Raw genomic sequence first — 20,816 nt, forward strand, 5'->3', positions numbered from 1 at the left:
ACACACACACACACACACACCTGGAATCTGGCCATAGTAATTGTTGTTCTTCTGAGAAAGTGTCAAAGCTACAGTGTGTCCATGTACACACTCCTAGAGCGTACACAGAGAGATGTCATAAATAAATCCCGACTTTGAATAAACGTCATCCTCGTCTAAACGCTTCGGTTGGAACCCTTCCTAAGAAATAGACACCGCAGCGTTATCAAAGAACATAATATTCTTTTTCCTAGGGTTAGAACACTGTAAGTGTTTGCAGTCCGCATGGTGATAGGTTTTTCTTAAGAATTGTTGTTCGTGAGCTTCTGTGCTGCAGAGGCATCTGGATTTTGGAAATGTTTATATGCTAGGCTGTGTCTCCACTTGTTGCTCTTTAAACAGGTTTAAACTACCTCTGAAACATGTGTAGCAAAAGCTGCGTAGGTTTAAAGTTAAACAGGTTTAACACAATTGGAGATGCGATTATTCTTAAACATGTCAGGTTGTAAACATGTTTAAACCCTAGTGGAGACACACCCCTAGTTGCTGTAGTGGTGGCAGGTGGCTGTTGTGATATAATGCTTGTTTGTTATGCAGAGGTGAGAAGACATTGGACGAGGCATGCAGGCCATCTGCATCATCTTGGCCGTACAGACCACGCTTTAGCTTTACAGTAAGACGTACAAAAACTAAAACTGACAATTGGTTTGATACTGTTGAAACTGTTGCTTTGACAGTTTCAAATTATATAGTGTTTATGTGTTAATCAAATAGATATTAACATGTACAGAAACTGAGCTATAGAGAGGCGGATACAGGCACCTTTGCCAGGGGGCACCTGGATAGTTATTTACTTTTCCCGGATGATTCCTCACAGACCAGACCATGTCATGCAGTGGCTGCACTCCCCCGGGTAGGTCCTCACCTTTCCCTCATTGAGTCGGCTCTCTCGGTTGGTTCTTTACAGTGCAGAACATGGCATTCAGTACATATACCTAAGGTCCTTCTACAACTGAAGTAGAACAATTGCATTCAGGTATGTAAAGAGTCAAATTGCAGTCTTATAACACCAGTCTAGTATTGCACTCCGGAGGGGGAGGGGGAGGAGGGATGTGCCCTTGGTGCCCCATCCTGTATCCGCCTCTGCTATATCTTGCAACTTGGAACGATGTGTAGCATGTGGATAGTCAAGTAGTTTGGTAGGAGTTTGATTACTAAATTAGGTGTCGGCGACTGATGTGCTTGTAATTAGCTTTGTATGTATTATCTGATTGAAACGGTTCTCAGTTTCAAGCCCAAATTAAAATTGTTTGTCTGGTCTCAGGAGCGTAGTTGTAACAGCATGGATGATCTTTGTCTGTCTGTCTTGCAGTAGATTTTAGTTATTCTGTTTATCGTGTCATAATTTGTGTAGGCTGACATGAAACCAGAAAATGAGGTTCCACCCGTCAACACATCGAATGCTGCCGGATCAGCAACTTTGACATTGAGGGACAATACATTGGAATACATAATCTCATATCAGGGACTTGGGTATGATACTTTTAGTGCATTTTTGCATGTTTTTCTGCCGACAGTGGTCAGAGGTGGTCTGGCCAACCACCACTGTATATATTTTAGCTAGTGTTTGCTTGCTCCAAGCCAAGGGAATGTGAGCAGTTTGTTGAAAGGTGAGCACTTTGTTCACTTCGTGACAAGGCGGCAGACCCGCCCTACTATGATATGATCTATACGATCTATCACATCTATCACTGAGGGCACTAAGGTGTTGTGTGATCCACCACAGCAGTCTTCATGTCAGGGATTAGCGAGGCCTGCTAGGCGCCCTGTGACAAAGCCAGTCAAAGTTGTCTTCAGGGTTATTGCTAGACAGGAGCACTGGCTGTTCGTAACCTGCAGCTGGTGCATGCCTAGTACAAAATGTGAGACTGGACGACAGATTTCCCCGGCTGTTGACCGAAGTTTTATCCATAATGCTGTAGAACACTGTCTTTGGTTGGAAATTTATGTTTTTTATACGTTTTTTAATACATCAGACTATGTACAAATCTGGATTATACAGGGACTGTTTGCTAGGTGATTGTCTTTTTCAAACATATTGAATGAAAATATCAATTGCTGAAAATTTCTTTTTGTTTTGTGGTTTTTTTGTTGAAATTTGTTTTTCATTTTACAATCTGCATCTGCCCGTCTCAAACCTGTTTGTACAATAGACTTAGACTGGTTACACAGTTATTCCTAGGGATATGCGTATGGGCATGGTGTGTTCACCTTTTCGTTTTTTTTCAAGTCAAATTTGTGTGTTAAAAATATTGTGATGTATTAGAGGAATGAAGCTTTGCCACATTTTAGTTCAGAGATTATATTTGACTAGTTACACTGTTATTGCCAGATATGGGCATTGTGTGGTTATCTTGCTGCTTTTTCTAGTTGAAGTTTTTGTTTGAGATAGTGTAATGTATTAAAGGGGTGAAGTTTTGCCATGTTCAGTTTTTCTGGTATTGATGGGCTGCGTTGTTCAACACTTGAGACTGTCATATTGAATGAAGTTACATCTCTAAAAATTACAATATATTGTACATTGTATTGTGAAACAGACAGACAGACAGATGGATGGACAGACAGACAGACAGACAGACACGCATGCACACACGCACACAGACAATACATTAAGCTATTAATATGATTGGATGTATGCATGTCTCTATACGTGAGATTTTTGTATTGAGGTAGCAAGTCCTTTTAATATTTGTAGATCGGTCATTTATGTTTGATGCATATTTAGTGCTGCAAGGTTGTATCTGTTGTAGTAAGAGGAGGCAAACATTTTTGATTCATTGTTACTGTTTAGTTGTATTGCTGCTCATCTTGAATTTTTTTCAACACAATTTGTCTTTCTTAGCCAATTTGCTGCAGCTCATATACATGGACCTGCTTCTCCTACAGAGAACGCTGGTGTGCAGTACATTATATCGGAGTTTACGAAACTTGGTGGCTCTGATGAGGCTCAAGGCAAGTGGACAAATCTCACTGAAACCCAGATTGATGATATGAAGGATGGACTGTACTATATCAATATCCACTCAAATGACTTTCCAGATGGAGAAATCAGAGGGCAGATACTTCTTACTAAATCGGTGAAATACTATGTTTACTTGTAGACGTAGATTATGGCTACATCTGCCATAAAATTTTGAGCATTAATCTGAATTAACTAGACTAGCAAGTAGGGAGAAACAAAAAAATATATGGACAGATTGACAGACACATGGACATGCAAACAAACTAATGCTTGCCATTTTGCTGATCACAGATACATCCAAAACTCTCTTAATAAGATGTGCTGTATTAGTTTGTTGTGGAGATTACTGGACAATTAGGAGGCATGTTTGATGTGAAGTAGAGAGTTTATGAAATATACAAAGGCAGGCAGAAGGAAAGACAGATAGATAAAGGAGGCAGCCACAGAGATAGGCAGACAGGCTGATGGACAGACCAAGAGACAGACTGACAGACAACTAAATACTTAATTGTCATATAGAGTGCTTGTACATGCTAGGAATTTGTAAAAGCAAAACAGTTCTTACAAGGTCATAGACTAACTAATGGGCTTGGCCTTGAATGTCAAAGTCAGACAGACAGACAGGCAGACAGAAAGACAGACCGAGGGAAAGGCAGATGTAGAAGACAGGGACAGAGACGGACAGGCAGGCTGCATGATGGACAGACCATGAGACAGACAGGCAAACAGAAACAGACAGACAGAAAGACAGACAGAGTGAAAGATAGATATAGGAGGCAGGCACAGAGACAGCCAGGCAGGTAGGCTGATGGACAGTTTAAGAAACAGACAGACAGACAGACAGACAGACAGAAAGGAAGAAAGAAAGAAACAAAGGTCGACAGATGGAAAGACAGATAGAAATTGGAGACAGGAACAGGCTGGTAGACAGACCAAGAGACAGACAGATAGACAGACAGATAGACAAGAAATATTCATAAAGTATTCACAATTTCGTAGTTTGTACACCATTGATTAGCTTATTAGTCAGATTACCTTAATTTAGTGGGCTATATTGGTCATTCTGCATCCTCATCAGTTTCTCTTCTTGCAGGAATTTTTACCTGGTAGTTACGTGAGCGAAGATGGTGACTACAACAGTGACGGTTGGCTGAGTGGACAAGACTTTGTTGGTGCTGCTGCAACTGCATCTCGTTTTGTTGTCGGGTTTGGTCAATGTTCTGTGAACACAAAATGCTTTGGAGTAAGTCACAGTTTGAACATCATTTTACTTTCAGATATTCTTGCCCGCAACCTAGCTACCAGTATAGAACACCTTTGAGTAATGATACTTATCTGTTTGTGTACAGCTTTCCTTATTTAGACTGGCTCTTAAATAGATGTCTTTTCTCAATAAACACTGCCCTAAATAAAGGCCCCTTACTTAACATTTGCTTTACTGGATTAAGTAAACTCATTAGATACATTCTACCAGCAGCGGCTTTGCCAGTCTTCCATTGTTGGGGATTAGTTGACATTAAACTCAATTAATTGCCAAGAATTCAGTATAAACATGTCTTTCTTATTTTTCAAAGTGCCTTTACTAGAGATGTGTCTTTGTTGGAGACTGTCTTATATATGTTTGTAGCACCCCAGCTTCGTCTGCGCCAATCAGTGTCCAGTATTCGCTTACAATAAGTGACATATTCCGCTTCCGCTACATATTGACGGGTCAATAAATCGGGCCATATAACTGCCTGGGGCTACTGGTTTGTCAAGATGTGAATTGTTTGTGCAAGGATATTAACGCCTCAGGTGGGTGCTACAAGCCGGTTATAGACCTTTGGCAAGTGTATAAACGAATACACCCCACTACGTCCAGCTCGTTAGCCTCGGGCTTCGCTCTCGTGCCAACTCTTAGGCAGAGCGGGGTGTATTTCGCTTATACACTCGCCAGCAGTCCATAACCTATACTCAATGTTGTTTAACTCGACTGTGCTTACATTAGCAATTCAGCTTTCATTTAGTGCCGTCCAATGCACTATGGTTGACTTTTATTGTGCTTTTATTGGAATATTGGTGACCTGTGATTATATCAGAGATAATATGGCAATTACAGGGTTCGAAAAAGTTGTCGTCAAGTTGCTATTTGACGACTAACTGAGTTCACATAACGACCGATTATTTCAGCAAGGTTGCCATGCTAACGACTAGAGTCACTCAAGTTATAGTGGACCCAATAAATTTTTGTTTTTATGCTATAGAGTAGAATAGTGGAATTACTCAGGTCAGACGGAGAGTGACACGATTTCTTTTACTTGCCAGAACAATTAGTATCACTATTTGATATCAATGAAATACCTTGATGACTAAAATTTTGTGGGGTTGCCAAGGCTATGAATACAGCTGCCATAAAATTCCGAACACTGAATTAGGACCGACTGTATAGAAATCAGTCATATACCGGATATATTCTGCTGGATTCTACCTATCACTGTCCGGCTGCTCATGCAAGTCGTCTAGTACCAACTTCAAAATTAGTGACAAAATAGGGCTTGTACTGTACTGTCGGAAATAGCCACCACCATCCTAATGGTTTTGAGTGTTCATAGCTCCCCATGGTCCCCCCATAATCATGCTACTGCTACAAGGCACATGTCACGAGTAACCAGAGAAATGATAGCTGACATTCACATTGATGAAGATGAGAGAAATAAAGAGGAAGATGACTTTGTGATGTTTTTGCATGATAACATGTTAGAGGCATTCAACAGGTCTTGTAAAGCTTGTTTGGTTACTTGGTGCATCTCCAAGTGATTTATCTGTCATATCAACTAGTACACAGTGATTTCTTTTGTATACTCAAAGCAATAAATACTTTTACATAATACCATTCTTTGAAACTGCCATATTGAAGTATAGCCTGAACACACTGATGAGCACATGCATGTTTTGTGCATTCATTTACTGTATGATTTATTTGTATTTTGGCTATTAATTTGTATGCTTGTCTATCAGGCTCTCGTCTGCTGGTCTTTCTGTATGACTGCTTGTTTATCTGCTTGTCTCTTTGTGTGTGTGTGTGTGTGTGTGTGTGTGTGTGTGTGTGTGTGTGTGTGTGTGTGTGTCTGTGTGTGTCTGTGTGTGTCTGTGTGTGTCTGTGTGTGTGCGTGTGTGTCTGTGTGTGTCTGTGTGTGTGTGTGTGTCTGTGTCTGTGTCTGTCTTTCTGGTCTGCTTGTGTGATTTATCACATTACCATCTGCATGTCGACTAATCTTGAGTGTTTTCATTAGTGTTTATGTCTGGATGTCCTTATATCACAATTTTTAGTTCATGTACTGTGAATAATCTGGGTTTCTATGCACCTGTAACTGTATGTCTCCTTAGCTCGTCTACCTGTTTCATTTGTTGATGTGCCCTGGCTTTAGTTGGAGTGTTTGCCATTGTTTTTGCCAAGTGTTATTTTTGGCATGCTTATTTGCTTCTGTTCATCACGTAGTCTCGTTACTTTAACATTCTATTATCTAGACTGTAGTGAAATCACCTGAGACGTCCAATGTCATTGGCACCGCGGCTATTCAGATGACTAGCAACAGAGCTTGGTTTGGATTGGATGTCGGCAATCGACCAGGAGATATACAAGCTGTCAGGATTGAGCAGAATGAAGTTTATGGTACGTTATCTCTCTGCTTTCTTGTCAATCCTTCTTTCATTGGTTTGTATGTCAATCTGTTTGTGTATCTGTTGGCCTGCTTGCTTGCCTGACTGCCTGACTGCCAGATGGATCTAACCCTGAAAATGTTCCACTAGTTTTTTTAGCATTTTGGCACATGGGGATCACAAGAGGAAAACTTACTGCATGAACTGGGAAGAAAGGCAAGGCTCATTGAAGGAAGACGATTAGATGCAGAGTTTATGTCTTATTGGCAACGACGTTTTTTCCGCGACTCTCCAAAAATGCAATAGTAAAGTTGTCTTGAGAAAAGTGTCTAAGTTGTCAACAAACAGACTAATGGAGGATACTGTAGCTAGCAGAGATAGATACATTTAGTGCTTCACACATTGAAATAGCTGAACTTGTAACTTGTTTATGAAGCACTTTCTTTTAATTATTGAAAAATTATGTATTCTAGTGTGTAGAGATGCTGTATCCTAATAAAATATCTTGCCTGCCTGCCTGCCTGCCTGCATGCCTGCCTGTCTGTTTGTCTGTCTGTCAATGGTACTATATTTTCATAAATCATGGCTATTACAATGAAATGCAAACTACAGATTGCTAATGTTTGTCTGTCTGTCTGTCTGTCTGTCTGTCTGTTGGTTTGTCTGTCTGTCTGTCTGTTTGTCTGCCTATCTGTCTTTCTGAATTTTCAAGAAGTTGAAGGATGTCAATGGAAAGAGCAAAGAAGCAGACATTTGAGATTGCTGTCCTAATAGCATTCTTTTTGCTACTAATAGTCAATTATAAAACATTCATGTACTTTGAAGCAAGTTATCTAAATGTAATTCAATGAACACCGATATGATAATGCACGCAGCATTTGATTCACTGACTTATTTGCAATGTTTGGCAAAGTTTACAGTTGTTGCATGGTAAAGTGTTGATGTACAAATATAGGAATCTGTCTACATGTTTGCTTGTCATCCAAGTGTTGTTTGTCTATTGTTGGTCCGTCTATCTCTCTGTCTGTCTTTTGACTAGATGTTTATCAGTCTCCCCGACTACCTGTCAATCCGCTTTTCCTTCTGCTGTTATTTGTTCTGTGTTACTTGGGTATGACAAACTTTGTCAACAGCTTTCAGAAATACTTTGTATTGTGTAGACTCTGAAGCTATTGATTTGACTGAATTTCGTAAGACACCAGGACATGTGATGGGAGTATTGGAACTGAACTCTCAGCAGTCGAATGCCCTAGAAAGGGGAGGCTTCAAGCTGACAGTGACGTTTACAAATTCTCCAATCACACTAACTGGGAAATTTGAGCAAGGAATGATTGTAAGTTACATGGAAATTAAGGCAATGTGTGTGTGTGTGTGTGTGTGTGTGTGTGTGTGTGTGTGTGTGTGTGTGTGTGTGTGTGCATGCACATGCGTGTGTGTGTGTTTGTGTGTGTGTGTTGTGTGTTGGTCTGTGTCTGTTAACTGGCAGTTGATTCTTCTACAAGGAAATGTTTGTGTGTTGATTTTTGCCAGGCAATGCTGAATAATGAGTTTGAGGTTCCAAAGTCACCCAAATCGCCACAAGGCGTGGGAACTGCATTTATTAGATTTCGAAGAGACACATCAATCAACGTCGATATAACAGTATTTACATGCACACACGCATGCACGCACACACACACACACACACACACACACACACACACACACACACACACACACACACACACACACAGATCTCATTCATACTGTCATTGTTGCTGTTTGTAACTTTAGGTCAGTGGGTTGAGCACTGATCTCACGAAGGCTCATATTCATGGTCCTGGTCGTCAAGGTCAGACTGGTCCCTTGAGGTTTGACCTGTCTACTGATATCAACAATCTGTCGAGTTCGGATGCTCACGTGCAGTCAACTGTTTCGGTAGCTGGCCGATTTTGCTCAATCTTATGTCTGATTTTATTAAATTCTTTTCATGTCCAGGATCTGCTTGCTGACCATGTGCGGTACATGTGGGAAAACAGATTGTATATCAATATGCACACTGTGCTTGCACCAACAGGAGAGTTACGAAATCAGGTAATGTTTAATGACATAGTCGAGGTTGCTAGGACGCTACAGCAGAGGTTTCCAGATTGCTTTCATGACACTCTGACATTGATGTACGGGGGCATACACACGTGCACACACACACACACACACACACACACACACACACACACACACACAAACAAACAAACAAACAAACAGCGCTTTTAACATGAATCCTGACTTGATGCAGACAGGCATATGGATGGACGGACGGACAGACAGACAGACAGACAGGCAGACAGACAGTCAGTCAGTCAGACAGTTGGCTGAAAGCTAGGTATTAGCATTTTTAGCTGCTATGTGTACACATGTGTGTATTTTCATCTAGCCTGCGAACTTTACTTTATTGTCTTTCGCTGATCAGTATTATAGGTTGATGTTTGAAGTGTATGTATTGACAGACAGACAGACTGGTTTGCCGATTCAATATGCTGGTGTTGTTGATGATAACAATTTTGGAACGGTCCAATTAGAACATCTTATTTCATATGGTTTCTCCATTAGATTTGTGCTCCTGGCAGCTGGCAGTGCACTGTAAATGACATCAACTTATGTACGTCATCTCAGCAGTGTCAAGAGTATACGATCGTAATAGACTCTTTCTTCCGTTCAGGTTTTGCTACAAACTTGACTGTTGAACAAGCTGTTCCTCCAGTTAAACTACCAACTTCCACAGTTTACAGACCGAAACCTGCTGGTTTAGCAGGTGCAAAGTTTGACCGTCTGGGAAATTTGCACTACAGGTAGGCTGTCATTTCATCAAGAAACTTAGGTAGCATGACAAAATGGCATCAGTACAATTAGAAATTGTGAGACGTAAATATACAGACAGGAATTTTAATTAACAATAATCTGATGTATGTCAAGTAAAGAGGCTTCCACTTTCTACTTGACTTTTTGCTTGGTTAACTGTGATATAGTTTAGCCCAGTGGCGGATCTAGAGGGGTGGCGCAACAGGTGTGCGCCTATACCCCTTTGAGACCAGAAGTACAGTACAGTAGTGTTTCACTTATTCTACGTTGACACGTCAGTTAACCGACAGGTCAAGCTTGTCACGTGGGTGATCACGTGACTGATCACGTGGCTGGTCAGCTGCGTGCGTGTACAGTACATGTACATCCATGTGCATGTCAGTTGTTTCTTGAAACAAGTTTAAGAGTGAGTTGCAGCGTTTCTTCTCGTATTCTACATTTATCTACATCTACATTCATTCTACATCTACATTCAGTGTACCTAATGTGGAAAAAAGGCATCTAATATGAACAATAATTGAGTTCGTAGCAGCTTGAGTTATCCAACAATTTAAATGCAACAGGGGTCCGGTCCCAAGGGGGTCAGATAAGTGACACGCTACTGTACACGGAGACTCAGAAGCATTCAACAGTCAGGAATTTTTAGTTTCTTTGTGGAGTTTGCACCTTTGGTAGTAAATGAGTACAAGCTAGCAGTCACATGCGGTGACCAGTAGATGGAGATATTTCCATTCATACTATGTAAGATGAAATATTGGCTTGGAATTTATTTTGGCGGATTGGCGGATTTTTCAGCGATCACCAATATACAATCTGCCATTAATTTGGTCACCAGGATATTTGACATCATCATCCACGTGGATCAGGCATCATATGGCGATGTGATGGTACTGTACTTAAGTCACGCGGATGAAGCCACAAGATGGTAGGCAATCCCTTCTTGCCGTCTGTTGTGCCTATGAATGAGTTGGTGAGGCTATGGATGAAGCTGGTGGTGGGTTCTGTTCTTTGCACTGGCACAGCAGTTCTTCATCACCAGGCAGATTGGCAGTAGTTAGAGACCAAAAATTAAGTTAGAGAAATGTCAGCCACCAACACAGCTGTCAATCACAAACTCCTCCATGACCACTTATTTCTGGTAAGACATCAAATAGTTCTCAAACAGTAGTGGCCAACCGCCCACCGATATGCTTTGTCCATCAATTTCTTAGCAGACTGCCAATGTTTTTCATCTTATACGGTATTCAAATTTTGCGAGTAGTCTGATCCAGATAAGTTTTTGTTAACTAAATTAGGAGTCTGGTCATTATTAAATGTCGGGAGGACTGGCAAATTTGCCTTGGCCGCCATAAGTTTGAAATTCAGTGATTTGCAGGGGTCACTAAGTATTTGCTTCATCTTCTGTTGGGGGTCATAATTTTTCATGTTGATTATCTGTATACTATATAATTGTATGCAAGAACAGTATCTCTCTATTCCTAAGGCTTTTGGACACTTGCATTGCTGAAAGCAGCAATTCTTACTTTACTGGTTTTGTAAGCTGGTTCAATGGAAATGACCATCTTTAGAAATCATACCTGGGCTGTACCTGAACCCTGCAACAGACTACTTTCTATTCTACTTACCTGTATAATTATATATATTACATGTATATGCACATATATTGGGTCATAAGTTAACCACCAGACAGTGGGGTGGAAGTTTTATCAGACATACTTTTTAGAGGCCACATATCAAACTATGTGGATCTTGTCAAATTTTCCCAGCCTCTCCCACAGACACTTAATAATGACTGGCTCCTTATCAGTAATTAGTAATTAAGTTAATAGGTCTCATATTTTTATTTTTTCATGACCTTAGCAGTATCCTAAAGTCCTCCTACTCCTTTCAAAACTGGATCCGCCACTGGTTTAGCTGTGCACCAAAGTGGCTTCTTTGACTACGATAACTGCTGTTTAAGTTAATTAACTGATTTAGACATTGAACAGAAGTTATCTTTTTTAGTCTTGTCTTTTGTGTTAATAGTTAATTAGTTTAGTTTACTTAATACGTTTAATTTTGTAACAGAAAGTATGAACAAAGAAGCATTGTCACACTTACGCATGTTAAGCTTATGAAAGATTTTCTGGGTAAACACAAAACATAAAGGCATACATAAGTGTTCTACATGCATGAAAGCGTTGCTGAGCATACAAGCTCAAAGCTTAGCCAAACGGTTTCACAATGTAAAATCCTCTTGCTTGTGCGCATTGAATAGTTAGGATCAAAGTATTGGAGTTTTGACTTGGTTTGGTCTTAATAGTTGCAACCTGTGTACCACTATGGTGCGAGTTTGTGATGTAGACTGTCTGTCTGTCTGTCTGTCAAATAACATTTATTTCAAATATACATCTATAGTACAATGCTAGCAAGGTTAAAGTTCTGTAACTACGAGAGTTCACTAGGACTAGATTTTAAAAGCAAACAAACATGTAACACTTAAAAGAGAACAATGCAGACTACCAGGAGCAAACTTAGTGGGGGGAAAACTGGGTAGAGCAATCTACCAGTACAGTCAGTGTTATTTCTCAGAGCTTAGATTTTCTCTTGATGACCTTTGTGTTGCACTTCTGAATTTGAGTTGAGAATCTCTTCTCCAGATGTCCAGAAACTGAGCAGGGTTAGGTTGACCTAGTTCATCACGTGACTTCTTGGCTAGCCTTTCCAGGAAGTTTTTTTCCCATCTCACCCCATCATCCAAAATGTTCTATAACTAAAGGAATGAAACTGACTGTTGAGCCACCTGGCAGATTTTCCTTTGCATATTTTGCCTTCTTTCTCTCTTCTCTTCTTTCTGCAGCACCACCATCTCACTCAGATGACCTTGGAAAAATATGAGAGCTCCAAGGTGTGCCAGAGCTATATCCAGGTCAACGTTGCAACCCTTGTTGGGGTCAAATGGTCCGTGACCCTTCCTGCCATTTCAATTTTTAATTTTCAAATTTTCATTTTCATTTTTCATTTTTCATTTTTCAAATTTTTTTGTCAAAGGTTTTTAATTATTTTGCTGAAAAAAAATAATTTGGCAAGCAAATTTTTATTTTTCATTTTTCATATTTATATTTTTCGTTTTTGATTTTCATTTTTCATTTTTTATTTTTCGTTCTATTTTCAAGTTTCTATCTTTGATTATATTTGGTTGAGTTGAATGTCAAAAGAATTGAACGCGGAAAGAACGAAAAATGAACGCAGCAAGAAAATTGAACGCAGCAAGAACGAAAAATGAAACAGCCTTGTGCGAATTACGCAGCAGGGAGTCTGGTGGAACGCGTGGCCTAGTCATAACTCAACGCAGTAGGGAGTTGTTTTTCATTCCAACGCGTGCTGCTGATTGGAAGGGGCGGAGTGAATCTTCGACGACTTCCGCCCTATGACGATCTCTTGCAATTTCCGCTCTAACGAGAAGGGAATCTCCCTCTCAGGTGCGATCAGCCATTGCTGATGATCACAGTACATATGCATGGTATATGCATTTCCCTATTACCACATATAATTCTAACAATTGCAACAGTCTAGCTAAATCTAAAACTCAACAAATTTAGTAACTATACTGAAACTCGTTCAAACTCTTCTAGGCTACTGTAGATTAATTAACTACCATTTATACACGCAGTACACAGCAACTAAAAACAAAGATGCCTGGTTTGCTGTTCTACACACGCGCGCGTACGTACGTGCCTTCATCACCTCTGGACTTGAATCTTGAGATTCTGTCCATGCGGATGGCTGCAGACCTGCGTAAGCCGGACGACGTCGTGTGCTGGCCAAGTACCTCGGGCATGCAGTACATGACTTACTTGCTTGCCCAGCTTTGTCAATTCGTCCAAGCTACGTATACGGAGAGTCACGCAGAGTGGTCCTCACTGGACCTTCATGTTGTAGCTAATGCAGAGACAGAGGGCAACGTCGGCCACTTGTAACTTGCCACCGCTCTACGCACTGCTGACACCCAACTAAGCCACTGCCGACAGCAGGTTGTGATGTTTTCCGGAGGTCTTGTAAAGCGGTGGCATAGTTGGCACTGGGAGAAGCTTCGCTGTCGTTTCTGCCAGTCTTCTCATGCGTATGGTAGTAGCCTCGTTCACAGCGACGGTGCGATCATGATGGCGCAGAGTCAACCGAGTCTGCATGAGCTATATAGCTATACCCGAGGTACTTGGCCAGCACACGACGTCGTCGGGCTTACGCAGTGACAAGAGAGCCATCCGCTAGGACAGAAGCTCAAGATTCAAGTCCAGAGGTGATGGAGGCACGTGCGCGCGCATGTGTAGAACAGCAAACCAGGCATCTTTGTTTTTAGTTGCTGTGTACTGCTTGTATAAATGGTAGTTAATTAATCTAGAGTAGCCTAAAAGAGTTTGAACGAGTTCCAGTATAGTTACTAATTTTGTTGAGGTTTAGATTTAGCTAGACTGTTGCAATTGTTAGAATTATATGTGGTAATAGATATATTCATATACCATGCATATGCACTGTGCTCATCAGCAATGGCTGATCGCACCTGAGATTGATTATTTTTTGGGGAGAGGGAGCTTCCCTTCTTGTTAGAGCGGAAATTGCATGAGCTCGTCCTAGGGCGAAAGTCTAGGGCGGAAGTCATGAAAGAACCACTCCGCCCCTTCCAAAAAGCAGCACGCGTTGGAATGAAAAACGACTCCCTACTGCGTTGAGTTATGACTAGGGCCTAGGGCACGCGTTCCACCAGACTTCCTGCTGCGTAATTCGAACAATGCTGTTTTGTTTTTTTGTTCTTGCTCCGTTCAATCTTCATTCTTGCTGCGTTCATTTTTCATTCTTGCTGCTAATGCGTTAATTTTTCGTTCTTTCCGCGTTCAATGACATTCAACTCAACCAAATGTAATCAAAGATAGAAACTTGAAAATAGAACAACAAAAAATGAAAAATGAAAATCAAAAACGAAAAATAAAAATATCAAAAATAAAAAATAAAAATTTGCTTGCCAAATTAATTTTTTAAGCAAAATAATTGAAAACCTTTGACAAAAAATTGAAAAATAAAAAATGAAGATTAAAATTAAAAATTGAAATTTGAAAATTGAAAATGAAATGGCCTGAAGGGTCACAGACCTCAAATGCCACAATGTCTGGTCTATCATTTGAATTTGAATAGTGATGTTGTGGCTCTCTTCGGTAGTGAACATTTAGCTCTCAAAGACAGTCAGACCAAGTTGATGCTATGGCTTCATGTGTCTGTCTGTCTGTCTGTCTGTCTGTCTATCTGTCTGTTTGTCTGTCTGTTTGCCCATCTGTCTCTGTCTGTCTGTCTGTTTGTTAGTCAGTCTGTAGGTTTGTCTGTCTATCAGTTTGTTGTCTGTCTGTCTGTCTTTCTGTCTGTCTGTCTGTCTGTCTGTCTGTCTGTCTGTCTGTCTGTTACTCTGTCTTTCTGTCAGTTTCTTGTCTGTCTGTCTGTCTGTCTGTCTGTTACTCTGTCTTTCTGTCAGTTTCTTGTCTGTCTGTCTGTCTGTCTGTTTGTCTGCTTGTTTGTCTGTCTGTCAGTTTGTTGCCTGCCAATCTGTCTGTCTGTCAAATCCATTTATTTCATAAATCAGTACTGTCACAAGTTATGATGATTTAGACTAAATAACTCTAAAAGTACACAAACGAAAAGACCCTTAGGCCCTACACATACAATGATTTACAAATAATTTACAACTGTAGTGTACATTCTGTGAATGCTATATAACTTGTCTGCTATAACTTTAGCAAGGTTTCTCTGCAGTTGAATGGAGATGAGAGATCTCCACTTGGTCTTGAGTGGGCCTTGTTTTTCTTTTCCTCATCATCTCTCGACAACTCAGCCAGCTTGTTTAGATAGTTGAAGGCTTAGATCCCCCAGCGACCAAGATGTTTAAGAACCAAGGGAACAAAAGATGGATTGATTTCTCCTAGGAGAAGCTCTTAGTTGTATTTAACCTCTTTTGTCTTTTTCCTCCTTGAGGCCACAATACCTGCTGTGCTAGCAGCCAATGCTAGCAAGTCAGTGCACCAGGGATGCGCTAGAGAAATGTCTAGTTCTGTGTCGTGGCCAGTTTATGGATCGGTAACAGCAATGTCTAGTCTGTTGTCATTGTTGAGGTATCGATGAGTCGGTTTTTTGCTGTGCTGGAAGTTCAGTTTGGTCAAACGCTCTGACCACACATGCACGATAGCATTGAGTGTTCGAATAGGACCCCTCCAGTTTGCACGTGTCCAGATGGTAACCTTCTTGGTCTAAACGTCTGCTACAATCACATTGTCTTGTGGATTGTTGTATCTTGCAGCCCAACCTGATCAGCATTGCCAAATTAAATTCTTTGGAAGATACTGCAAGTGCTGAAATGGATGGGACTGTAGATAACCAAGCTCCTGCACCCTGCCCTTGCAGTGATTGAAAGTGAGATCTCACTCTAGATGTACTGAGATGATCCATGAATTCTTGTACCTTGGATTTGTGATGGTTTTGTATGAGCCTGTGCTGCAACTTAACATGTTTCATGACTAGATCTGGCAAGAATTCATCTGTAGGAAGAGAGTTGTAAACTTCGTAGCCAATTAAACCAGCAGGCTGATTGCTGCGTAATAAACTGGTGATTGCCTCTTTCTGTCTTTCTGTCATCAAGTTGAGCCTAGAAACAGATATCCAAGTCTGTTGTGGAATATTCGGTGGGATCGTATGTTGCTATATCCTGTCAGTTCTCTGAGTTGATACATCTTAATGGCTCACCCACATTCTTGCGACGCCCTACAATCAGCTGCCAAGAGATCAGGCTACGCGGCAGAGATGGGAGAACAAATAAAGATGGCAAAATATGGTCAAAAGCAATCCATATCAGAGTCCACCATGTATCCCATTGTTTTTCGATCATTTCGGCTTTTGTGGGCCCTATGTCTGAAGAATATTTAAATAGGATCTCCAAGAAGTCAAGAGATGAACATGGAAGGAACAATGAAGCAGGCTTTCGAGATAGTTGGAGGAAGCAACTGTCTGTAGTTGTACAGTCTTGTAACTCTAGAATGATTTTCAAGAAGTTGTCAAGTTGTCTAAGTGCAACTTCGATGACTTTACATATGACAGAGACATTCAACATTTTGTCCATTGACTGTTATATTTGCATGAAGTTAGCGCTTTTTAACGGTACAGTAAGCGTTCAAATAAAACAATCTGTCTGTGTGTGTGTGTGTGTGTGTGTGTGTGTGTGTGTGTGTGTGTGTGTGTGTCTGTCTGTCTGTCTGTCTGTCTGTCTGTCAATTTCATTTACTGAAACACAAACTCTACGTTACATTTCTAACACTAAATGCAAACAAGCTACTGAGTTCAGCTTTAGTTTAATGCAAGCTGCTTTGATAGTCTCTATCTTATGTGTTCTCATCCACTTCTCTGGGGAAGACACGTGTCAGCTTGTGGAAGATGACTTTAGGGGTTACATCGTTGTAAGATTATTGAGAATTTTTTCCTCCAAAATCCTCTAAAGTCAGCTTCATTTGTATAGCCTTCAATGTCTCTTGATCTTCTGGCTAGTTTATTTAAATAGTTGGTAGCTTCTGATCCCCAATTTCCAAAATGTTCAAATACTACATGAGTGAAATTCAGGCTTGATGTATTGCTGGCAAGTTGCTGTTTTTCATATTTGATCATCTTTCTTTCCTCCCTCCTTGCTGCAGCAAAACCTTCTTCTAAAGCTGCCTGCTGTAAAGTGTCTTGGCTGAAAGGATGAGCCAGGGCTACATCAAGGTCATAGCTACACCCAGAGTCGTACACAACTATGTCTGGTCTATTCTCATTTCCAGAGTAACGATGTTGAGGTTGTTTCTCGTGATGAATCTTCAATTCATGTAGACAAGTACTCCATGCATTTTACAATTTCATCGTGTTGCCACACAGGCCCAACTCCATGTTTGCATGTAAGAAGATGATATTCATCTGCCAACTTGCCACACTCACACTGGATGTTCCAGTTGACAAAAAGTGCAGGTATGTCAAACCTCAGAGATGCTGCCAAACGAAATTTGTCAGGTTTAGGTGCAAGAATCTCTTCACTAGGAATGGCTTCCAGCCATGACCCAGCTTCCTTACCTCTTATTAATCTAAATTGTCTGTCTGTTTCTGTCTGTCTCTCTCTGTTTGTCTGTTAGTCTGTCTGTCTGTCTGTCAGTGTGTCTGTCTGTCAGTCTTTCTGCCTGTCTGTCTGTTTGTTTGTCTGTCTGTCTATCTGTATGTCAATACATATATTTTCAAACATTGAACTATTATACACCATCTAAGCAAGGCAACAAAATGCTACCCAAGCCAATAGGGCTTGGTTTTACCTACAACTATTTATGTCTGTCTGTCAGTCAGCCTTTGTCTGTCTGTCAGTCAGTCAGTCAGTCAGTCAGTCAGTCTGTCTGTCTGTCTGTCTGTCAGTCTTTCTGCCTGTCTTTCTGCCTGTCTGTCTGTCTCTCTGTCTGTCGGTCTGTCTGTGTCTTTCTGTCTGTTTGTCTGTATGTATGTATGTCAATGAATATATTTTCAAACATTGAACTATTATACACGATCTTAGCAAAGCAACTAAATACTACCCAAGCCAATAGGGCTTGGTTCTACCTACAACTATTTATGTTTATGTGGCTGTCTCTTGAAACAATCTTCTCTATTTTTTGTCAATCACTCTAACAATCGTAGTAGACACACAGAAAACACAGATCTCCAGTATGTCTTGAATGTTGATGCATTTGGCTTGTCTGTCTGTCTGTCTGTCAGTCTGTCATTGATAGAGACATTCAGTGTTTGACACATTAGCAATAGTCTTGGACTATAGGTAGAACATTTCTAGTAGTGAAGATTGTTGACAATAGACGTGATTCTGTTTGTCTGCCTGCCTGTCTATCTGTAAACACGAACTCTTGAGCGGCTTAGCATATCAATATAAAATTTTAGTTCACTGATTTCTGCTATCTTGATGTGTAGTATTGCCCTTCACAATGTTCAGAAGGCTGATATCACAGGAGCTAACATTCATGGTCCCGCTGCTGCTGGAGAGATTGCTCCTAGCATTGTCGTTATAAATCATACGCTCTTTACTCCCAAGGCTGGACAACGAGATCGAGTGTTAGAAATCAGTGTAAGTAAGCATTTCATTACTTTATTTGACCGAGTTTTCTTGGAGCAATATTTAGATAAAGATATTTTTGACATGAGGTATGGGTCATGGAGGAAAACTGCAGGAGAGCATGAACTCTCACTATCACACTTTTTTATTTTCACGCACTCACGCGTGTATATATGTACACGCAATTGCGCGCGCGCGCGCAAACACACACACACACACACACACACACACACACACACACACACACACACACACACACACACACACACACACACACACACACAAATGGACAAATGTCAAGCCCTCCACGTCATTCGACGTCGACTTTATTGTCAGTTACGGAGATAGCTCCCTCATTCCGCTAGAGACAGGGCATCCATGCGCTACGTGGAGGCTTAGGGCCAGCGCTACAATCCACCTGGAGCTTGGCCGGAGTCGTCATCCAGTAGCTATGGCGCAGCTCTGGGACTGGACACCAAGGCCTACAAGTACCTGTCTGGTGCATGATGGTACTTGCATAATGTTACTGCCAAGCCAGCGGTCATATCTACCCCAGTCAATGACCAGGTACTCATTTATACTCCTGAGTCGAGAGAAGCAATTGTGTGTAAGTTTCTTGCTTAAAGAAATTATGCCATAGCTCCCCATCACTGTGACTTGAACCCGCAATCCTGCAAGGTCCCGGATATTTTAATTCTCTAGATGCATTCTCCAACCAATTGAGCTACAGCAACACACGCACACACACACACACACACACACACACACACACATCATCATCATCATCATCATCATCATCATCATCATCATCATCATCATCTTGCTTGCATCCCTGCTGTAAGAAACGGTCACGCTATCCCCATGCAGCGAAGGAAAACGACAAAGTCCAAAGTCCGTAGAACCATGGAACTCCTGCCGCCTTTTGTGCATAGAAAATAAACTGGGAGAGGCGTGCAAGACCTCTGCAGTTGTGCAGGAAAGGTCCGCGTTTGGATGACGCCATGAAGCCTACGACCTGGCTGCGCTTAGAATGGTGCTTCTTGCGATGCCATGCGTGTGACGTACTTCTCGTCTTATGTTTCTAGATTTTTCGGACATCTGATAGGTCCTTTGAGGTAGAGGTAGCCGGACGGAGGGAAGCAACTACATAGTACAACGTACCGTGGGAGCCGCCATGTCACGCCACACACACACACACACACACACACACACACACACACACACACACACACACACACACACACACACACACACAATCTACAACTTTTCTTCATTCTTCACAGGGGTGGACGACTCTTACCGACGAGCAAAAACGATACGCCAGCGAAGGACGCCTATACTTCAACATCCGAACCTCCGACTACACCAACGGTCTCCTCCGCGGCCAGCTGCCTCCCATCCAACGCTCTCGCTGTGCATCATCCCCGCAAGATATCTCACTCCAAAGCCCAGACGGCGACGAAAGATTCGATCCGGGACATCCATACGAAGACCTCTACGTCCAATCGGGCGACCGCATAACCATCCAGTATCCGGGAAATAACAGAGTCTATCTATTAGACAACCAAAATAGTTACGACCAATGTGCAGTTCTCGACTCTCAAATCATCGGCGACAGTATCGGCGACGCCAACACCGTGAATGTTACCTTTATTTTTACACAACCGGGAACGTACTATTTCGCGGGCAACGAGGCGGACTGCAAGAAGACGCCGGCGATGAAATTTCGCGCCATTGCCGTCGCTGGTGTCGATCCCGACGACGTTTTGCCGGTTGAGACGTGCCAGTCGACGTCGTTTGCGGCCGTCGTGGTGGCGAAGGAGGATGGAGGAAGTCAGGGGTCGGCGGTGGTTGCTGCGGCGTTCGTCGGGTTGGCGGTCGGTGCCGTGATTCTTGTTCTCATCTTTGTGATGAACTATCGACGAGCGAGATCGGGAGCGTTCGATGTGAAGGAATGAGTAAAAGGTACTCGATGTGAGTTTTTTTATGTTGTTGATAGATGGGTCGACGGATTGAGTTGTTTGATAAGTCGTGTTTTCGTTTTGTAATACTGTATGGATTTGTTTACGATATTTAATCGGATATAAAATTATCAGGGTAGTAGCAGGGGTCTGAGACCGCTTGCTGTCTAATTGCTCTCTTCAACGCTTGGCAAACTGTGAGTATTAATTGCCATGGAGTATATATAGGTGGCAAGTACCAAATGGAATG

At 41.5% G+C, this 20,816-nt stretch overlaps 1 protein-coding gene across 2 annotated transcripts in view; it reads left to right on the plus strand.

Annotated features, from left to right (window-relative positions):
* Positions 1-20,742, plus strand: part of LOC134176139 (uncharacterized) — a 24,421-nt gene extending 3,679 nt beyond the window's left edge. For both annotated transcript variants that reach the window (XM_062642817.1, XM_062642816.1), the window contains 13 exons: positions 577-652; positions 1,394-1,512; positions 2,882-3,116; positions 4,095-4,244; positions 6,509-6,653; positions 7,801-7,973; positions 8,171-8,281; positions 8,414-8,557; positions 8,618-8,713; positions 9,230-9,278; positions 9,339-9,468; positions 18,464-18,617; positions 19,889-20,742. In XM_062642817.1, the coding sequence (XP_062498801.1) occupies positions 577-652; positions 1,394-1,512; positions 2,882-3,116; positions 4,095-4,244; positions 6,509-6,653; positions 7,801-7,973; positions 8,171-8,281; positions 8,414-8,557; positions 8,618-8,713; positions 9,230-9,278; positions 9,339-9,468; positions 18,464-18,617; positions 19,889-20,563 (2,257 nt within the window). In that variant the 3' untranslated portion in view covers positions 20,564-20,742. The remainder of the gene's footprint in view (positions 1-576; positions 653-1,393; positions 1,513-2,881; positions 3,117-4,094; positions 4,245-6,508; positions 6,654-7,800; positions 7,974-8,170; positions 8,282-8,413; positions 8,558-8,617; positions 8,714-9,229; positions 9,279-9,338; positions 9,469-18,463; positions 18,618-19,888) is intronic.
* Positions 20,743-20,816: the final 74 nt, after the last annotated feature.

Source organism: Corticium candelabrum, chromosome 2 (genome assembly GCF_963422355.1).
Source record: "Corticium candelabrum chromosome 2, ooCorCand1.1, whole genome shotgun sequence".
NCBI lineage: Eukaryota > Metazoa > Porifera > Homoscleromorpha > Homosclerophorida > Plakinidae > Corticium > Corticium candelabrum.